Source organism: Salmo salar, chromosome ssa06 (genome assembly GCF_905237065.1).
Source record: "Salmo salar chromosome ssa06, Ssal_v3.1, whole genome shotgun sequence".
NCBI classification, from domain to species: domain Eukaryota; kingdom Metazoa; phylum Chordata; class Actinopteri; order Salmoniformes; family Salmonidae; genus Salmo; species Salmo salar.
Window position 1 is genome coordinate 25670001 of NC_059447.1, and position 15000 is coordinate 25685000.

The following is a 15000-nucleotide window of genomic DNA, read 5'->3' on the forward strand; positions in this document are numbered from 1 at the left end:
CAGTCAGTAGGCCAGTTAAATCAGTGACAAAAAGACTATCAATTCAATATGAATCAAAGAAGATCTAGCTCTTAAATAACATGTTGATCCACAAACACTCTGTACCCCTGTAGATGAGATTCGCGAGGAGTTTCCGTGTGGGACCGAAGCCCCGTCGAGATTATGTCCAAACGGGACCACGTGTCGAAAGTATTGGCTGGGGCCTAACTACGGCATCACCCAGTTTGACAACATCCTGTTTGCCGTGCTCACAGTCTTCCAATGTATTACCATGGAGGGATGGACTGACCTGCTCTACTATGTGAGTTACGGTACTTCACATCACAGTGGTTCTGTATTAGAGGTATTATGGTATTTAATTGATGGTTAAAGAGCTGGACTATTATGTGAGTTACTGTAGAGTTGGGTTAGGGTTTGAGATCGGGTTTGGTTTTGAGTTTAAGATCAGGAGTTTGGGTTTGGTTTTAGGTTTCGGTTTGGCTTGAGATTAGGTTTGGTTTTGTGTTTGTGTTTGGGATTGGATTCAGGATTGGTTTGGGGTTTGAGATCGGGATTAGGTTTAGTCTTCGGTTTGGGTTTGAGATTGGGTTCAGGTTTTGTTTTGGGTTTCGGGTAGAATTGAGGCAGGATAAGCTGATCCTAAATCTGTGGGGCAACTACAACCAGGATAATATATTTCTATGGTATTTACTAGTAAATTACATGGTAAATACCCACCAATTCATACAATACATGTTTCACTGCAAGACAAATATGCCCATAGCATTTACTCATATACTGTATTGTGTGCCCATACCGAAGACACAGTGAATAGTACCCTGCTGCCAGTGGCAATGGTTGCTATGGCGATGGAGAGGTGGATGAGGGTAGTGGGGGAATGTGAGTGTAGTCCCATCCACAGCACTCTATGGGCCCATATTCAATATTCCCCCTTCCCTCTCTTCCCCCTCTTCCCCCTCTTCTCTTTCCCACACCTCTATCTTTCCTCGCTCTCTCTGCTTCCTTAATCTGTCTCTCCATCTTCATTCCTCTTTGCTTCTTCCTACTCCCCCCACCTCACCACACCCAATTACTCACTGTCTCTCTCCCCCCCATCGGCCTCCCTCTTTCTCCCTTCCTCTTCACCCCCCTCCCCCTTTCCCCCACCCTCTTCCCTTCTTCTCCCTCCTCCATCAGTCTCACTCAGTGGCGATGCTGCTCTATATTTAACAGGGCTGTTCAGTCAGAGTTATTCTTGCAGCTGCTGAGGAAGAAAGTGCTGAAAGTTTAATGGCTAAAAAGGCTGCAGTACATTCAGTACAGCATACAGCAACAGCAGCCACGCCCACAGACATAGGGAGGGAGGGAGGGAGGTGTATGGGAGAGAGAAAGAGCGTTACATTCTGTGATGGACTCAGTTTAGGGGGAAATACAGCAAGATGGGGAGGGATGAGAGAGATAGAGAAAGGGGGGTTGGAGAGGGTGAGGGAAAAAGAGAGAGGAAGAGCGTTACATTCTGTGCAGCTGAACTGTTTAAATAGCAGATACTCTGGACAGTATACTGTATGAAACGATGTCCTAATCATCCCCGTATTGTGGTGACCCCGTCCCAGTTCATGAAAAGGTCCTGAAATGGTCTGCTGTTTTTTGGCTTTATAAAATCTACATCTCAGTGTAACCTCTCTAGTCAAACAAGGGAATGATGAATTACTAGATCAAAAGATGTGTCTGTGTGTTTGTGTGTGCGCGTACATATGTTTCTGTGTATGTGCGCACGTTCACTTGTGTGTGTGTGTGTGTGTGTGTGTGTGTGTGTGTGTGTGTGTGTGTGTGTGTGTGTGTGTGTGTGTGTGTGTGTGTGTGTGTGTGTGTGTGTGTGTGTGTGTGTGTGTGTGTGTTTGCAGAGCAACGATGCCTCAGGGAGCGCGTGGAACTGGATGTACTTCATTCCCCTCATCATCATCGGCTCTTTCTTCATGTTGAACCTGGTCCTGGGTGTACTATCTGGGTAAGTGTGTGTGTGTGTGCACGCATGTGTGTGTGTGGGAGAGTGTGTGTGTAGGCGCACGTGTGTGTGTGTGTGTGGGACATGTTTGTGTGTTTCGTGTGCGTGTGTGTATACAATATGTCTGTGAATATGTCATTGTATAGATCTATATGTGTGTTTCAGTTGATATGTGTGTGTTTATATGTGTGTGTGTGTGTCGACCACAGGGAGTTTGCCAAAGAGAGAGAGCGAGTGGAGAACAGGAGTGAGTTTCTGAAGCTGAGGAGACAGCAGCAGATAGAGAGAGAGCTCAATGGATACCTGGAGTGGATTTGTAAAGCAGGTACATTATCATCATATAGAACTACACACAAAACATACTTGGAACCCTATGTTACATATTTATGTTATATATGTTATATATTCATGTTATATATGTTACATATTTATGTTATATATGTTATATATTTTTGTTATATATGTATGTTATATATTTATATTACATATGTTACATATTGTTATATATGTTATATATTTATGTTATATATGTTATATATTTATGTTACATATGTTACATATTGTTATATATGTTATATATTTATGTTACACATGTTACATATTGTTATATATGTTATATATTTATGTTACATATGTTATATATTTTTGTTATATATGTTATATATTTATGTTATATATGTAATATATTTATGCTATATATTTATGTTACATATGTTATATATTTATGTTATATATGTTATATATTTATGTTATATATTTATGTTATATGTTATATATTTATGTTACATTTGTTACATATTTATGTTATATATTTTATATATTCATGTTATATATGTTATATATTCATGTTATATATGTTATATATTTTTGTTATATATGTATGTTATATATTTATATTACATATGTTACATATTGTTATATATGTTATATATTTATGTTATATATGTTATATATTTATGCTATATATTTATGTTACATATGTTACATATTGTTATATATGTTATATATTTATGTTACACATGTTACATATTGTTATATATGTTATATATTTATGTTACATATGTTATATATTTTTGTTATATATGTTATATATTTATGTTATATATGTAATATATTTATGCTATATATTTATGTTACATATGTTATATATTTATGTTATATATGTTATATATTTATGCTATATATTTATGTTACATATGTTATATATTTATGTTATATATTTATGTTATATGTTATATATTTATGTTACATATGTTACATATTTATGTTATATATGTTATATATTTAGGTTAAATATGTTATATATTTATGTTATATATGTTATATATTTATGTTATATATGTTACATATTGCCATATACATTCCCATGTTATTGTTTATTTCACTTTTCCTTCCTATAGAAGAAGTGATCTTAGCAGACGATGAAGACCCTGATGCCTTTGACGGTATTTACCCAAGTGTGTGTGTGTGTGTGTGTGTGTGTGTAGTGACATAGATATGATGTTAGAATGTATATAGAGACAGGAAATGAGAAACTATAACATTGTGTAAATGTAGCATCATTGTTAGTGTAACAGTATCATCTTTACTAGTATACATGTAGCATCTTTGCTAGTCTAAATGTATCATCTTTACTAGTGTAAATGTATCATCTTTGCTAGTGTAAATGAAGCATTTTTAATAGTGTAAATGTTGCATCTGTGGCTCAGTTGGTAGAGCATGGTGTTTGTGACATAAGCATGTTGTTTGCAACGCCAGGGTTGTGGGTTTGATTCCCACGGGGGGCCAGTATGAAATAAAAAAATCAAAAAAAATGTATGAAATGTATGCATTCACTACTGTAAGTCGCTCTGGATAAGAGCGTCTGCTAAATGACTAAAATGTAAAAATGTAAAATGTAATCTTTGCTAGTGTAAATGTAGCATTTTTGCTAGAGTAAATGTAGAATATTTACTAGTGTAACCGGAACATCTTTGCTAGTGTAAATGTAGCATCTTTGCTAGTGTAAATGTAACACATTTGCTAGTGTAAATGTAGAATATTTACTAGTGTAACCAGAGCATTTTTGCGACGTTAAATGTAGCTTCTTTCCTTGTGTAAATGTAGCATATTTTCTAGTGTAAATGTAGCATCTTTGCTAGTATAAATGTAGCATCTTTGCTAGTGTAAATGTAGCATCTTTGCTAGTGTAAATGTAGCATCTTTGCTAGTGTAAATGTAGCATCTTTGTTAGTGTAAATGTAGCATCTTTACTAGTGTAAATGTAGCATCTTTACTAGTGTAAATGTAGCATATTTGCTTCTGTGCCAGTGTTTGTTTGCGTGTTCTATAGTGAGCAGTTGTGCGTCACTGTGTTCTATTTTTCCCATTCAGGCACCCGCAGGAGACCCACCATCAAAAACCACAAGAACAAAACAGATCTCCTTAACCCAGAGGATGGGAATGGAGACCTGGCAGTGGGTAAGAAACACCACACACATGCACACGCACACACAAGATGTTACATGCTAACCAAATGTTTTTTTTTCTCTCCATCTTGTCCCCATCCCCCTCTCCTTTTCCCACTCTTCTCCTCTCCTCCACACCCTCTCCTCTTCCCACTCTTCTCCTCTCCTCCACCCCCTCTCCTCTTCCCACTCTTCTCCTCTCCTCCACACCCTCTCCTCTTCCCACTCTTCTCCTCTCCTCCATCCCCCTCTCCTCTTCCCACTCTTCTCCTCTCCTCCACACCCTCTCCGCTTCCCACTCTTCTCCTCTCCTCCACACCCTCTCCTCTTCCCACTCTTCTCCTCTCCTCCATCCCCCTCTCCTCTTCCCACTCTTCTCCTCTCCTCCACACCCTCTCCTCTTCCCACTCTTCTCCTCTCCTCCATCCCCCTCTCCGCTTCCCACTCTTCTCCTCTCCTCCACACCCTCTCCTCTTCCCACTCTTCTCCTCTCCTCCATCCCCCTCTCCTCTTCCCACTCTTCTCCTCTCCTCCATCCCCCTCTCCTCTTCCCACTCTTCTCCTCTCCTCCACACCCTCTCCTCTTCCCACTCTTCTCCTCTCCTCCATCCCCCCTCTCCTCTTCCCACTCTTCTCCTCTCCTCCACACCCTCTCCTCTTCCCACTCTTCTCCTCTCCTCCACACCCTCTCCTCTTCCCACTCTTCTCCTCTCCTCCACACCCTCTCCTCTTCCCATTCTTCTCCTCTCCTCCACACCCTCTCCTCTTCCCATTCTTCTCCTCTCCTCCATCCCCCTCTCCTCTTCCCACTCTTCTCCTCTCCTCCATCCCCCTCTCCTCTTCCCACTTCTCCTCTCCTCCATCCCCCTCTCCTCTTCCCACTCTTCTCCTCTCCACTATCCCCCTCCTCTTCCCACTTCTCCTCTCCTCCATCCCCCTCTCCTCTTCCCATTCTTCTCCTCTCCTCCCAGGTTCTCCCTTTGCGCGGGCCAGTCTGAAGAGTTCAAAGCTGGAGGGTTCTAACTTCCATAAGAAGGAGCGTCGTCTGCGTTTCTTCATCCGACGCATTGTGAAGACCCAGTATTTCTACTGGAGTGTACTGTGTCTGGTGGGACTTAACACCATGTGTGTGGCTGTAGTACACTACGACCAGCCTGAACCACTCTCAGACTTCCTCTGTGAGTAGACATACTGGGAGGGAGGTACGGAGGGAGGGAGGGATGGAGGGTGGGAGGGAGGTATGGAGGGTGGGAGGGAGGGGGGAGGTATGGAGGGTGGTAGGGAGGGAGCGATAGAGGATGGGAGGGAGGGATAGAGGGTGGGAGGGAAAGATGAAGGATGGATGGAAATTCTAGATACTTTTCTTTATTTCTCTCTCTACCTCTGTCACGTTGGCTTAAAGGACATTCTGTCACGTTGGCTTAAAGGAAATTCTGTCACGTTGGCTTAAAGAAGATTCTGTCACGTTGGCTTAAAGAAGATTCTGTCACTGTAACGGTTGACGTCGGATTTAGACCAAAATGCAGCGGGGAAATGTGCACTCATCTTCTTTATTATAAATGGACAAGAAGGAGAACCAAAACAAACACGTACACAAAGAAAACACAATGACTAATCACAGGTTGGTAAGGCACAAAGCTATACACAGCATAGGACTCTCAATCAGAGGCAACTAGAAAACACCTGCCTCTAATTGAGAGTCCAACCCCAATAAACAAAACATAGAATTACAAAAGACTAGACAGAACATAGAAATACACTAACATAGAACAGTGCCCAAAACCCCCCGGAATACATAAATCAAATACCCTACTAAACAAACCACCACCCCGAACCACATAAAACAAATACCCTCTGCCACGTTCTGACCAAACTACAATAACAAATAACTCCTATTACTGGTCAGGACGTGACAGTCACGTTGGCTTAAAGGAGATTCGGGAGACAGACACAGGAATGCGTAATAGTTTTTTTTATTAAGCCCCAAATTATGGCGTGCCGTGTAAAGGCACGGGGACAAAGACCAAACAAACACGTAACAAAAACACAGGCTTGAAACCCAAACAAAAGACTGAGGAGTACATCGAATAAATAACACACGCACACAATGATTAACACACGGGACGAGACCCGTGATCATCTGAACAATCCACAAGGGCACGAAAGCCCAAAACATACAGCACAGGTACTCACACGGACCAATGGACATTATAACAATAATCGACAGCCCAATGGAAACCAAAGGGCACACATATACAAGTACTAATCAGTGGGAATAGGGGACAGGTATGCGTAATGAAAGTTCCGGAGGGATCGTGACAGTCTTTCTGCCTCTCTGATTGCTTCTTACAGTGAATTTTTCAATGCCCCTCTTTATTCCTTTTCTTTTGATATCATCCTCGTGCATTTTCTTGCTCGCTCGCTCATGTCTGATCTTTCCCGCTCTCTCTCCCCCTGTTCCCTCTCTCTTTTCACCTCTTCCAGACTTTGCAGAGTTCGTCTTCTTGAGTATCTTCATGTCTGAGATGGGTATAAAGATTTATGGACTGGGGTCACAGCCTTACTTTCACTCCTCCTTTAACTGCTTTGACTGCATTGTGAGTGGTGGAACTCGTCTACTCTAGGGTACACACGGTGCATATGTGACACGCGCACACACACACACACACACACACACACACACACACACACACACACACACACACACACACACACACACACACACACACACACACACACACACACACACACACACACACACACACACACACACCAATACAGTAAACACACACACTCACATATCATTTTTGACCGCATGTTTTGGATAACATCACTAATCGTGTGTGTGTGTGTGTGTGGCAGGTAATATGTGGCAGCATATTCGAGGTGCTGTGGGGTTTTATCCAGCCTGGGACATCCTTTGGTATCAGTGTGTTACGAGCTCTAAGGTTACTGAGAATCTTCAAAGTCACCAAGTAAGTCTCTACTGACTTTGATTCAACCTTTGTATCGGATATCTTATCAATCTGTTTGTCAGCATGTCTCATTAACAAACGACCATGAAAGGCAATTAGAAATGTATAGGCTTTTCTAAACTCTCTCTCTCGCTCACAAGCTCTCTCTCCTCTCTCTCACACTCTCTCCCCACCTCTCTCAGTTCAATTCAAGGGGTTTTATTGGGAAGAAACATGGGAAGAAACATATGTTTACATTGCCAAAGCAATTGAAATAAATAATAAAAAGTGAAAAGTTAATATTACACTCACACAAGTTCCAAAATAATAAAGACATTTAAAATGTCATATTATGTCTATATACAGTGTTGTAACAGTGTTGTAACAAATAGTTAAAGTACAACATGGAAAATAAATAAACATCAATATGGGTTGTATTTACAATGGTGTTTGTTCTTCACTGTTGCCTTTTTCTTGTGGCAACAGGTCACACATCTTGCTGCTGTGATTTCTCTCCCCTGCCCCTCCCCTCTCTCTCTACTGCTCTCTCTCTGTCAGGTACTGGGCGTCTTTGAGGAACCTGGTTGTATCTCTGCTCAACTCCATGAAATCCATTATAAGCCTGCTCTTCCTTCTCTTCCTCTTTATCGTCGTCTTCGCTCTGTTGGGCATGCAACTCTTCGGAGGACAGTCAGTACCTCCTCTTCTTTCCCCTCTTTTCTTGCCCCTTTCATCCTTCCTCCCCCTTCCTCCCCTTCCCCTGTCACTCTTTATCTTCAGTGTCTGACTGTTTGGTGTAATTTTTAATCTCTCTCTCTCTCTCGCTATCTTTCTCTCGCTCTCTCTTTCTCTCTTCCTCCATTTCTCTCTGTTTATCCTCTAGGTTTAATTTTGAATCTGGCACTCCCCCGACCAACTTTGATACTTTCCCTGCAGCAATAATGACTGTGTTCCAGGTGAGTGGATAAAGACGGGAGGGGGGAGTGGAGAGGGGAGAGAAAGGAAAGAGATAATGGAATGAGAAAAGAGGGCAGGAGAAGAGTGGGAGTGGTAGCATGCTGGAAATGGGGGATAGGAGCGAAAGAAAGAGGATAGATGAGTGTAAAGGTAGGGAAAGGTGAGTGTGTAAGCAGTCCCAAGATAAGCAGTCCTAACGTGTGCAAAGCGTGTGTTTATATGTGTGTGTGTTTAAGAGTGTGTGTGTGTGTATAAGAGTGTGTATGCTTAAGTGTGTGTGTTTAAGAGTGTGTGTGTGTGTGTGTGTATAAGACTGTGTATGCTTAAGTGTGTGTGTTTAAGAGTGTGTGTGTGTGTGTGTGTGTGTGTGTGTGTGTGTGTGTGTGTGTGTGTGTGTGTGTGTGTGTATAAGATTGTGTGTGTGTATAAGATTGTGTGTGTGTGTATAAGAGTGTATGTGTACAGTAGTACAAGTGTATGAGTGTCTGTGTGTGTACAGATGTAGGATCTTCATTTTAGCTCTTTTCTTTTGTTTCTGAGAAATGTCCCGCTCCGCAGAAAATGCAAACTTGTAGTGTATTCAAGGTATAAAAAGGCTTCTAAAGGTTGTAATTTCCACTTTAAAATGTCAACCCCTACAAAAAATGTCCAGTAATTATAATCCACATAATAATTCACATTTCCTGTTGCTGGGGGATTTTTTTCCTGCTATAGCAAACTGCCTCAAATGAAGATCCTACATGTTTATTAAGAGTGTCTTCTCCCCCAGATCCTGACCGGAGAAGACTGGAACATGGTTATGTATGATGGAATAGAGTCTCAGGGAGGAGTCAACAACGGAATGGTCTTCTCAGTCTTCTTCATCGTGCTCACACTTTTCGGCAACTGTATCCTTACACACACACACACACACACACACACACACACACACACACACACACACACACACACACACACACACACACACACACACACACACAGACACACACACACACACACACACAGTGTAGTTTCTGTATTTAACCCTTTGCTCTCAGACACTCTGCTGAATGTGTTCTTGGCCATTGCTGTGGACAATCTGGCCAATGCACAGGAACTCACTAAGGTACAGTACTTTGTACACTGACCTAGCCACGCCTACTGGGGTCAAATAGAATGACCCTTCAGTTCAGGAAATGACCTCTCACCCTGTCAGCTCTAGCTCCCCATCAAAAATGATCTGTAGATTGACAGATATTGGACTGAATGCTCTAACAATGGGAATAAATGTCTGCAAAGGCGGAAGGCAGGCGGGTGAGGCGGGAACAGGCGGGAACATTCTAGCCAATGAGAGGGCAGATACGCATGTGAACAACAGGCATGATCTCTTCTCTCACTCTGTCTACCATCTGTATCAACCTCCTCTATCTCTTTTTATCCCCCCCTCTCTCTCTCCCTCCTATGTATTTCCCGTCTCCCCTCCTCCCCCCCTCTCTCTCACTCGCTTTCTTTGGTAGGACGAGCAGGAAGAGGAAGCCGCTTCCAAGAAAAATGCTTTGCAAAAAGCCAAGGAGGTGGCCGAAGTCAGCCCTCAGTCTGCAGCCAACCTGTCCATAGCGGCGTAAGTATCTCTCTTTCTTTCTCTGTTTCCATATCTCTCTCTGTTGTTTCTCTCATCCTTGCCCCCTCATCTCTCTTAGTGTGTTCACTTTTCGGCTGCACATACAGACACATGCGTACTTGCTCGCTCGCATACACCCACACAGACACACACGCACATGTACACACAGACACACACGCACAGACATACACACACACACACACACACACACACACACACACACACACACACACACACACACACACACACACACACACACACACACACACACACACATCACACACACACACACACACACACACACACACACACACACACACACACACACACACACACACGCGCAGACAAGCGCACACACACACACACACACACACACACACACACACACACACACACACACACACACACACACACACACACACACACACACACACACACACACACACACACACACACACACAGTGTTTGATCTCCTCCTCCAGTAGGAAGCAGTGAGTCTTAGATCCTTTCTCTGCAGCTCAGTTCTCTCATGGTGAAGTTCACAGTGTGTCCACGGTCCACAGCCCTTATAATGTCCCAGCAGGGGAGCCTGAGGACGTAGGGACACGTCCAATATCACGCATAGAGTTGACCTCCACTACTAATATAGTAAGGTTACAACTGTTGTTTCTACTCTGAAACATGAACACGTATGCAAGCAAATACTTACATATATACACACACACACACGCACGCACGCACGCACGCACACACACACACACACACACACACACACACACACACAATCTCTGATGCAGCCCACTTTTGATGTGTACTTTTGTGTGGTGTGTTGACTATTGTTGTGTGTTGTGTCTTGGACATGTTTTCCTAGTCTGCAAGACAGCTAAAGGTGCACTGATAGGGCAATATTAGGAATGGTTTCCACTAATGATGTGACTGTGACGTCATTCCTAGCACTGCCCCACCGTGCCAGTATAAATCCAAATCATTCATCCGCATATGTGGATGATATAATAGCTTCGCAAGCAGGGATTTTTCAAACTGGAATCTCCACACTTGCTAAAGCAGGTTAGGAGATACTCTGAGTCCCTGTCTGGGACTCTGGGAAGAAGATTTCTCTCTGGATCTAAATGGGTTACACTTTACCTGACCCCTCCTTCACAAGGCCGACATAACACTATTATAATGATGAAATAACACTATTATAATGATTACTTAACACTATTATAATGATGACATAACACTATTATAATGATGACATAACACTATTATAATGATGACATAACACTATTATAATGATTACATGACACTATTATAATGATGACTTAACACTATTATAATGATGACTTAACACTATTATAATGGTGACTTAACACTATTATAATGATGACTTAACATTATTATAATGATGACATAACACTATTATAATGATTACATGACACTATTATAATGATGACATAACACTATTATAATGATGACATAACACTATTATAATGATGACATAACACTATTATAATGATGACTTAACCCTATTATAATGCTGACTTAACACTATTATTATGATGACTTAACACTATTATAATGATGACTTAACACTATTATAATGATGACATACACTATTATAATGATGACATAACACTATTATAATGATGACTTAACACTATTATAATGATGACTTAACACTATTATAATGATGACTTAACACTATTATAATGATGACATAACACTATTATAATGATGACATAACACTATTATAATGATGACATATCAACATTGTAATGATGACTTAACACTATTATAATGGTGATTTAACACTATTATAATGATGACATAACACTATTATAATGATGACATAACACTATTATAATGATGACATAACACTATTATAATGATGACTTAACACTATTATAATGGTGATTTAACACTATTATAATGATGACATAACACTATTATAATGATGACTTAACACTATTATAATGATGACTTAACCCTATTATAATGATGACTTAACACTATTATAATGATGACTTGACACTATTATAATGATGACATAACACTATTATAATGATGACATAACAACATTGTAATGATGACTTAACACTATTATAATGGTGATTTAACACTATTATAATGATGACATAACACTATTATAATGATGACATAACACTATTATAATGATGACATAACAACATTGTAATGATGACTTAACACTATTATAATGGTGATTTAACACTATTATAATGATGACATAACACTATTATAATGATGACTTAACCCTATTACAATGATGACATAACACTATTATAATGATGACTTAACACTATTATAATGATGACATAACACTATTATAATGATGACATAACACTATTATAATGATGACTTAACACTATTATAATGATGACATAACACTATTACAATGATGACTTAACACTATTATAATGATGACATAACACCATTCTAATGATGACATAACACCATTCTAATAATGACTTAACACTATTATAATGATGACATAACACTATTATAATGATGACATAACACATGTTATAAACATGTCATGACAACAAGAAGACCTGGGTAATGGTTTGTGACTTGAGATATCCGCTGTAAGAGAACATTATTGTCTCTCTGTCTAGTTGTAGAGGAGAGATAGAAACTGCCTCCGTTTGAAGGGCAGTCTGTGTTTGGTAGAATGAATGGAGAGATGTGTAGATACTCTGAAGACTTTAGAATTTGTGCAACAGAGACAAAATGTGAGATAGAGAGATATGGATGCCTGTGTAGTGGAAGGGAGATGTGGATCCTGAGATAGAGAAATAGTATGAGAAAAGTCTAGAGGGATAAATCAAGTTTGTGCAAGAGAAAGAAAGATGAGAAATGGAGAGAGAAAGGAGAGGAAGATAAAAAGAGAAAGAAAAAGGGAAAAGAATAGAAATGGGGAGAGAGATGAATAGAGACATAGCAAGATGGCTGTCTGAGCAGTGTGAGTTGAAATGGTGTGTGTGTGTGTATGTGTGTGTGTATGTGTTAGTGTAAAGTCGTGTGTGTGTGTGTGTGTGTGTGTGTGTGTGTGTGTGTGTGTGTGTGTGTGTGTGTGTGTGTGTGTGTGTGTGTGTAGGATTGAGGAGTGTGTTGCCTCATTCACACTATAGGGCCGACCCTAAATGTACTGTGCTGGCTCAGCCATGGTTCTTTCCAGCATGGTTCTTTCCAGCATGGTTCTTTCCAGCATGGTTCCAGCCACTCTGGTGGATGCGTAGCCAGGCCAGCCCAGTACAGTACAGCCCAGTACAGTACAGCCCAGTACAGCTCTGCTTGGCTAGGTTCTGGTTGGTCATATAGTGTGAATTAGGCGCGCGTGTGTTCTCTGTGTCATGTCACTCACCGACTCTTTCCCTCCTCAGCGAGAAAGTAAACAGCACAGGTCACAACGCTTCCGACCCCTTTCTGGACTGGTATTTACTCATTTATACTCCTTCTGTTTCTTTTCGCCCGCTTTTCCTTTCCTCTCCTCCTTTAGACCATCCTGTTTTAATTACCCCCCCAATTATGATTTTTTTACTCCTTTGCTTTTTTGTTGGTTTTTGAGTTGGCTTATTTTGAGTATATTTTCTGTTGGCTGCTCCCTGCAGTATGGCTGTGGCTTTACTGTGGTTGACTGTGGTCCCTGGGAAAGGGAGTTAGTGGGGCCGGGGCGCCATTTTGGTTCTTTCGTTGGCAACATCTCAAATGGCACCCTATTCCCCATATAGTGCACTACTGTTGACCTGAGCCTTTCATAACGGTCGTGCAAAATATGGAGAATAGAGTGTCGTCTGAGTTTTGCCCTTTTTTCTCAGAACTTCCATTTTGGGTCTTTTTGTTGATGATTCCATTTTGGTTCTTTCGTTGGGTCCTTTTGGGTTGGGTTTCCTGGTCGACTGTGTAATATTCTAACCTTGCCTCAATATCATTCTCCATCTTGTGCCTCTCTCTGTGTGGTTTCCCAAAGTGGGGCTGGTCTGCCCACTGCTTTGGGAAACTGTGGTCGACCATACTCCTTCAGTAGCTCTGTGTTTCTGCCCTGTAGGTCCAGCAAGGTGACCCTTTACACGTGTGTGTGTGAGCTCTATAATGTGTGTTTGTGTATTTGCTTGTGTTTATATTTCTGTATACCTGTGTATGTAGGTTTCTGTATGTCTGTGTGTTTGTATATTTGTAAATTGACTCAGATACCACTGCTTAACCTGGTATTTGACACTCTCTTAACCTCCCCACCCATCCTCTCTTTTCTCTCCCTCTCTGCCTCCCCTCCTTCTCCACTGCTCTCCATCATGCTTTCTGTCTCTATTTCTTAACCTCTCTTTTCTCCTCGCTCTTCTCCCCTTTCATCCAACTCTCTGTCCATCTGTCTCACCTTTCCTCCATCTCGCCTCCCTCCTCTTTCTCCTCTTTCTCTCGCCTGCTCTCTTCTCTCATCTCTTCTATCCTCTACCTCTCTCTCGGTCCCCCTCTTTCTGTCCCTCCTCTCATCCTTTCCCCTCTCTCCGTCCCTGTAGTAAGGAGCAGCAGAAGAACAATAAGGGTGGTAATAAGTCTGTGTGGGAACAGAGGACCAAGGAGCTGAGGAAACAGACTCTAATGACCAGCAGAGAGGCCCTCTACAACGAACTGGACCCAGAGGACCGCTGGAAGGCAAGGAGAGAGGGAGGGAGGGGGGAAGGATGGAAGGAAGGGAAGGGGAGTGGAGGGATGGAAAGGGGATACCTAGTCAGTTGCAGAATTGAATGCATTCAGTCAAAATGTATCTACCGCATTTAAGCTGAATCAGAGAGGTGCGGGGGGCTGCCTTAATCGTCATCCACGTCATTGGCGCCAGGGGAGCAGTTGTTGTGGGGGTTAACTGCCTTGCTCAAGGGCAGAACAACAGATGTTTCCACCTTGCCAGCTCAGGGATTCAAACAAGCAACCTTTCGGTTACTGTCCCAAGCTCTAACCTCTAGGCTACCTGCCACCCCAGAGAGGGGGGTAAGGAGGGAGGTGGTTAAGGAGGAAAGGAGACAGTGAGAGACAACAAAC

At 41.6% G+C, this 15000-nt stretch overlaps 1 protein-coding gene across 1 annotated transcript in view; it reads left to right on the forward strand.

Annotated features, from left to right (window-relative positions):
• The window catches only part of LOC106606804 (voltage-dependent P/Q-type calcium channel subunit alpha-1A), a 131242-nt gene that overhangs the window by 37726 nt on the left and 78516 nt on the right, over positions 1-15000 (forward strand). The window contains 14 exon segments of the mRNA XM_045721286.1: positions 114-301; positions 1884-1987; positions 2194-2309; positions 3385-3429; positions 4358-4444; positions 5403-5609; positions 6916-7028; positions 7294-7406; positions 7944-8075; positions 8269-8341; positions 9112-9229; positions 9380-9447; positions 9839-9942; positions 14481-14616. Coding sequence (XP_045577242.1) covers positions 114-301; positions 1884-1987; positions 2194-2309; positions 3385-3429; positions 4358-4444; positions 5403-5609; positions 6916-7028; positions 7294-7406; positions 7944-8075; positions 8269-8341; positions 9112-9229; positions 9380-9447; positions 9839-9942; positions 14481-14616 — 1604 coding nt within the window.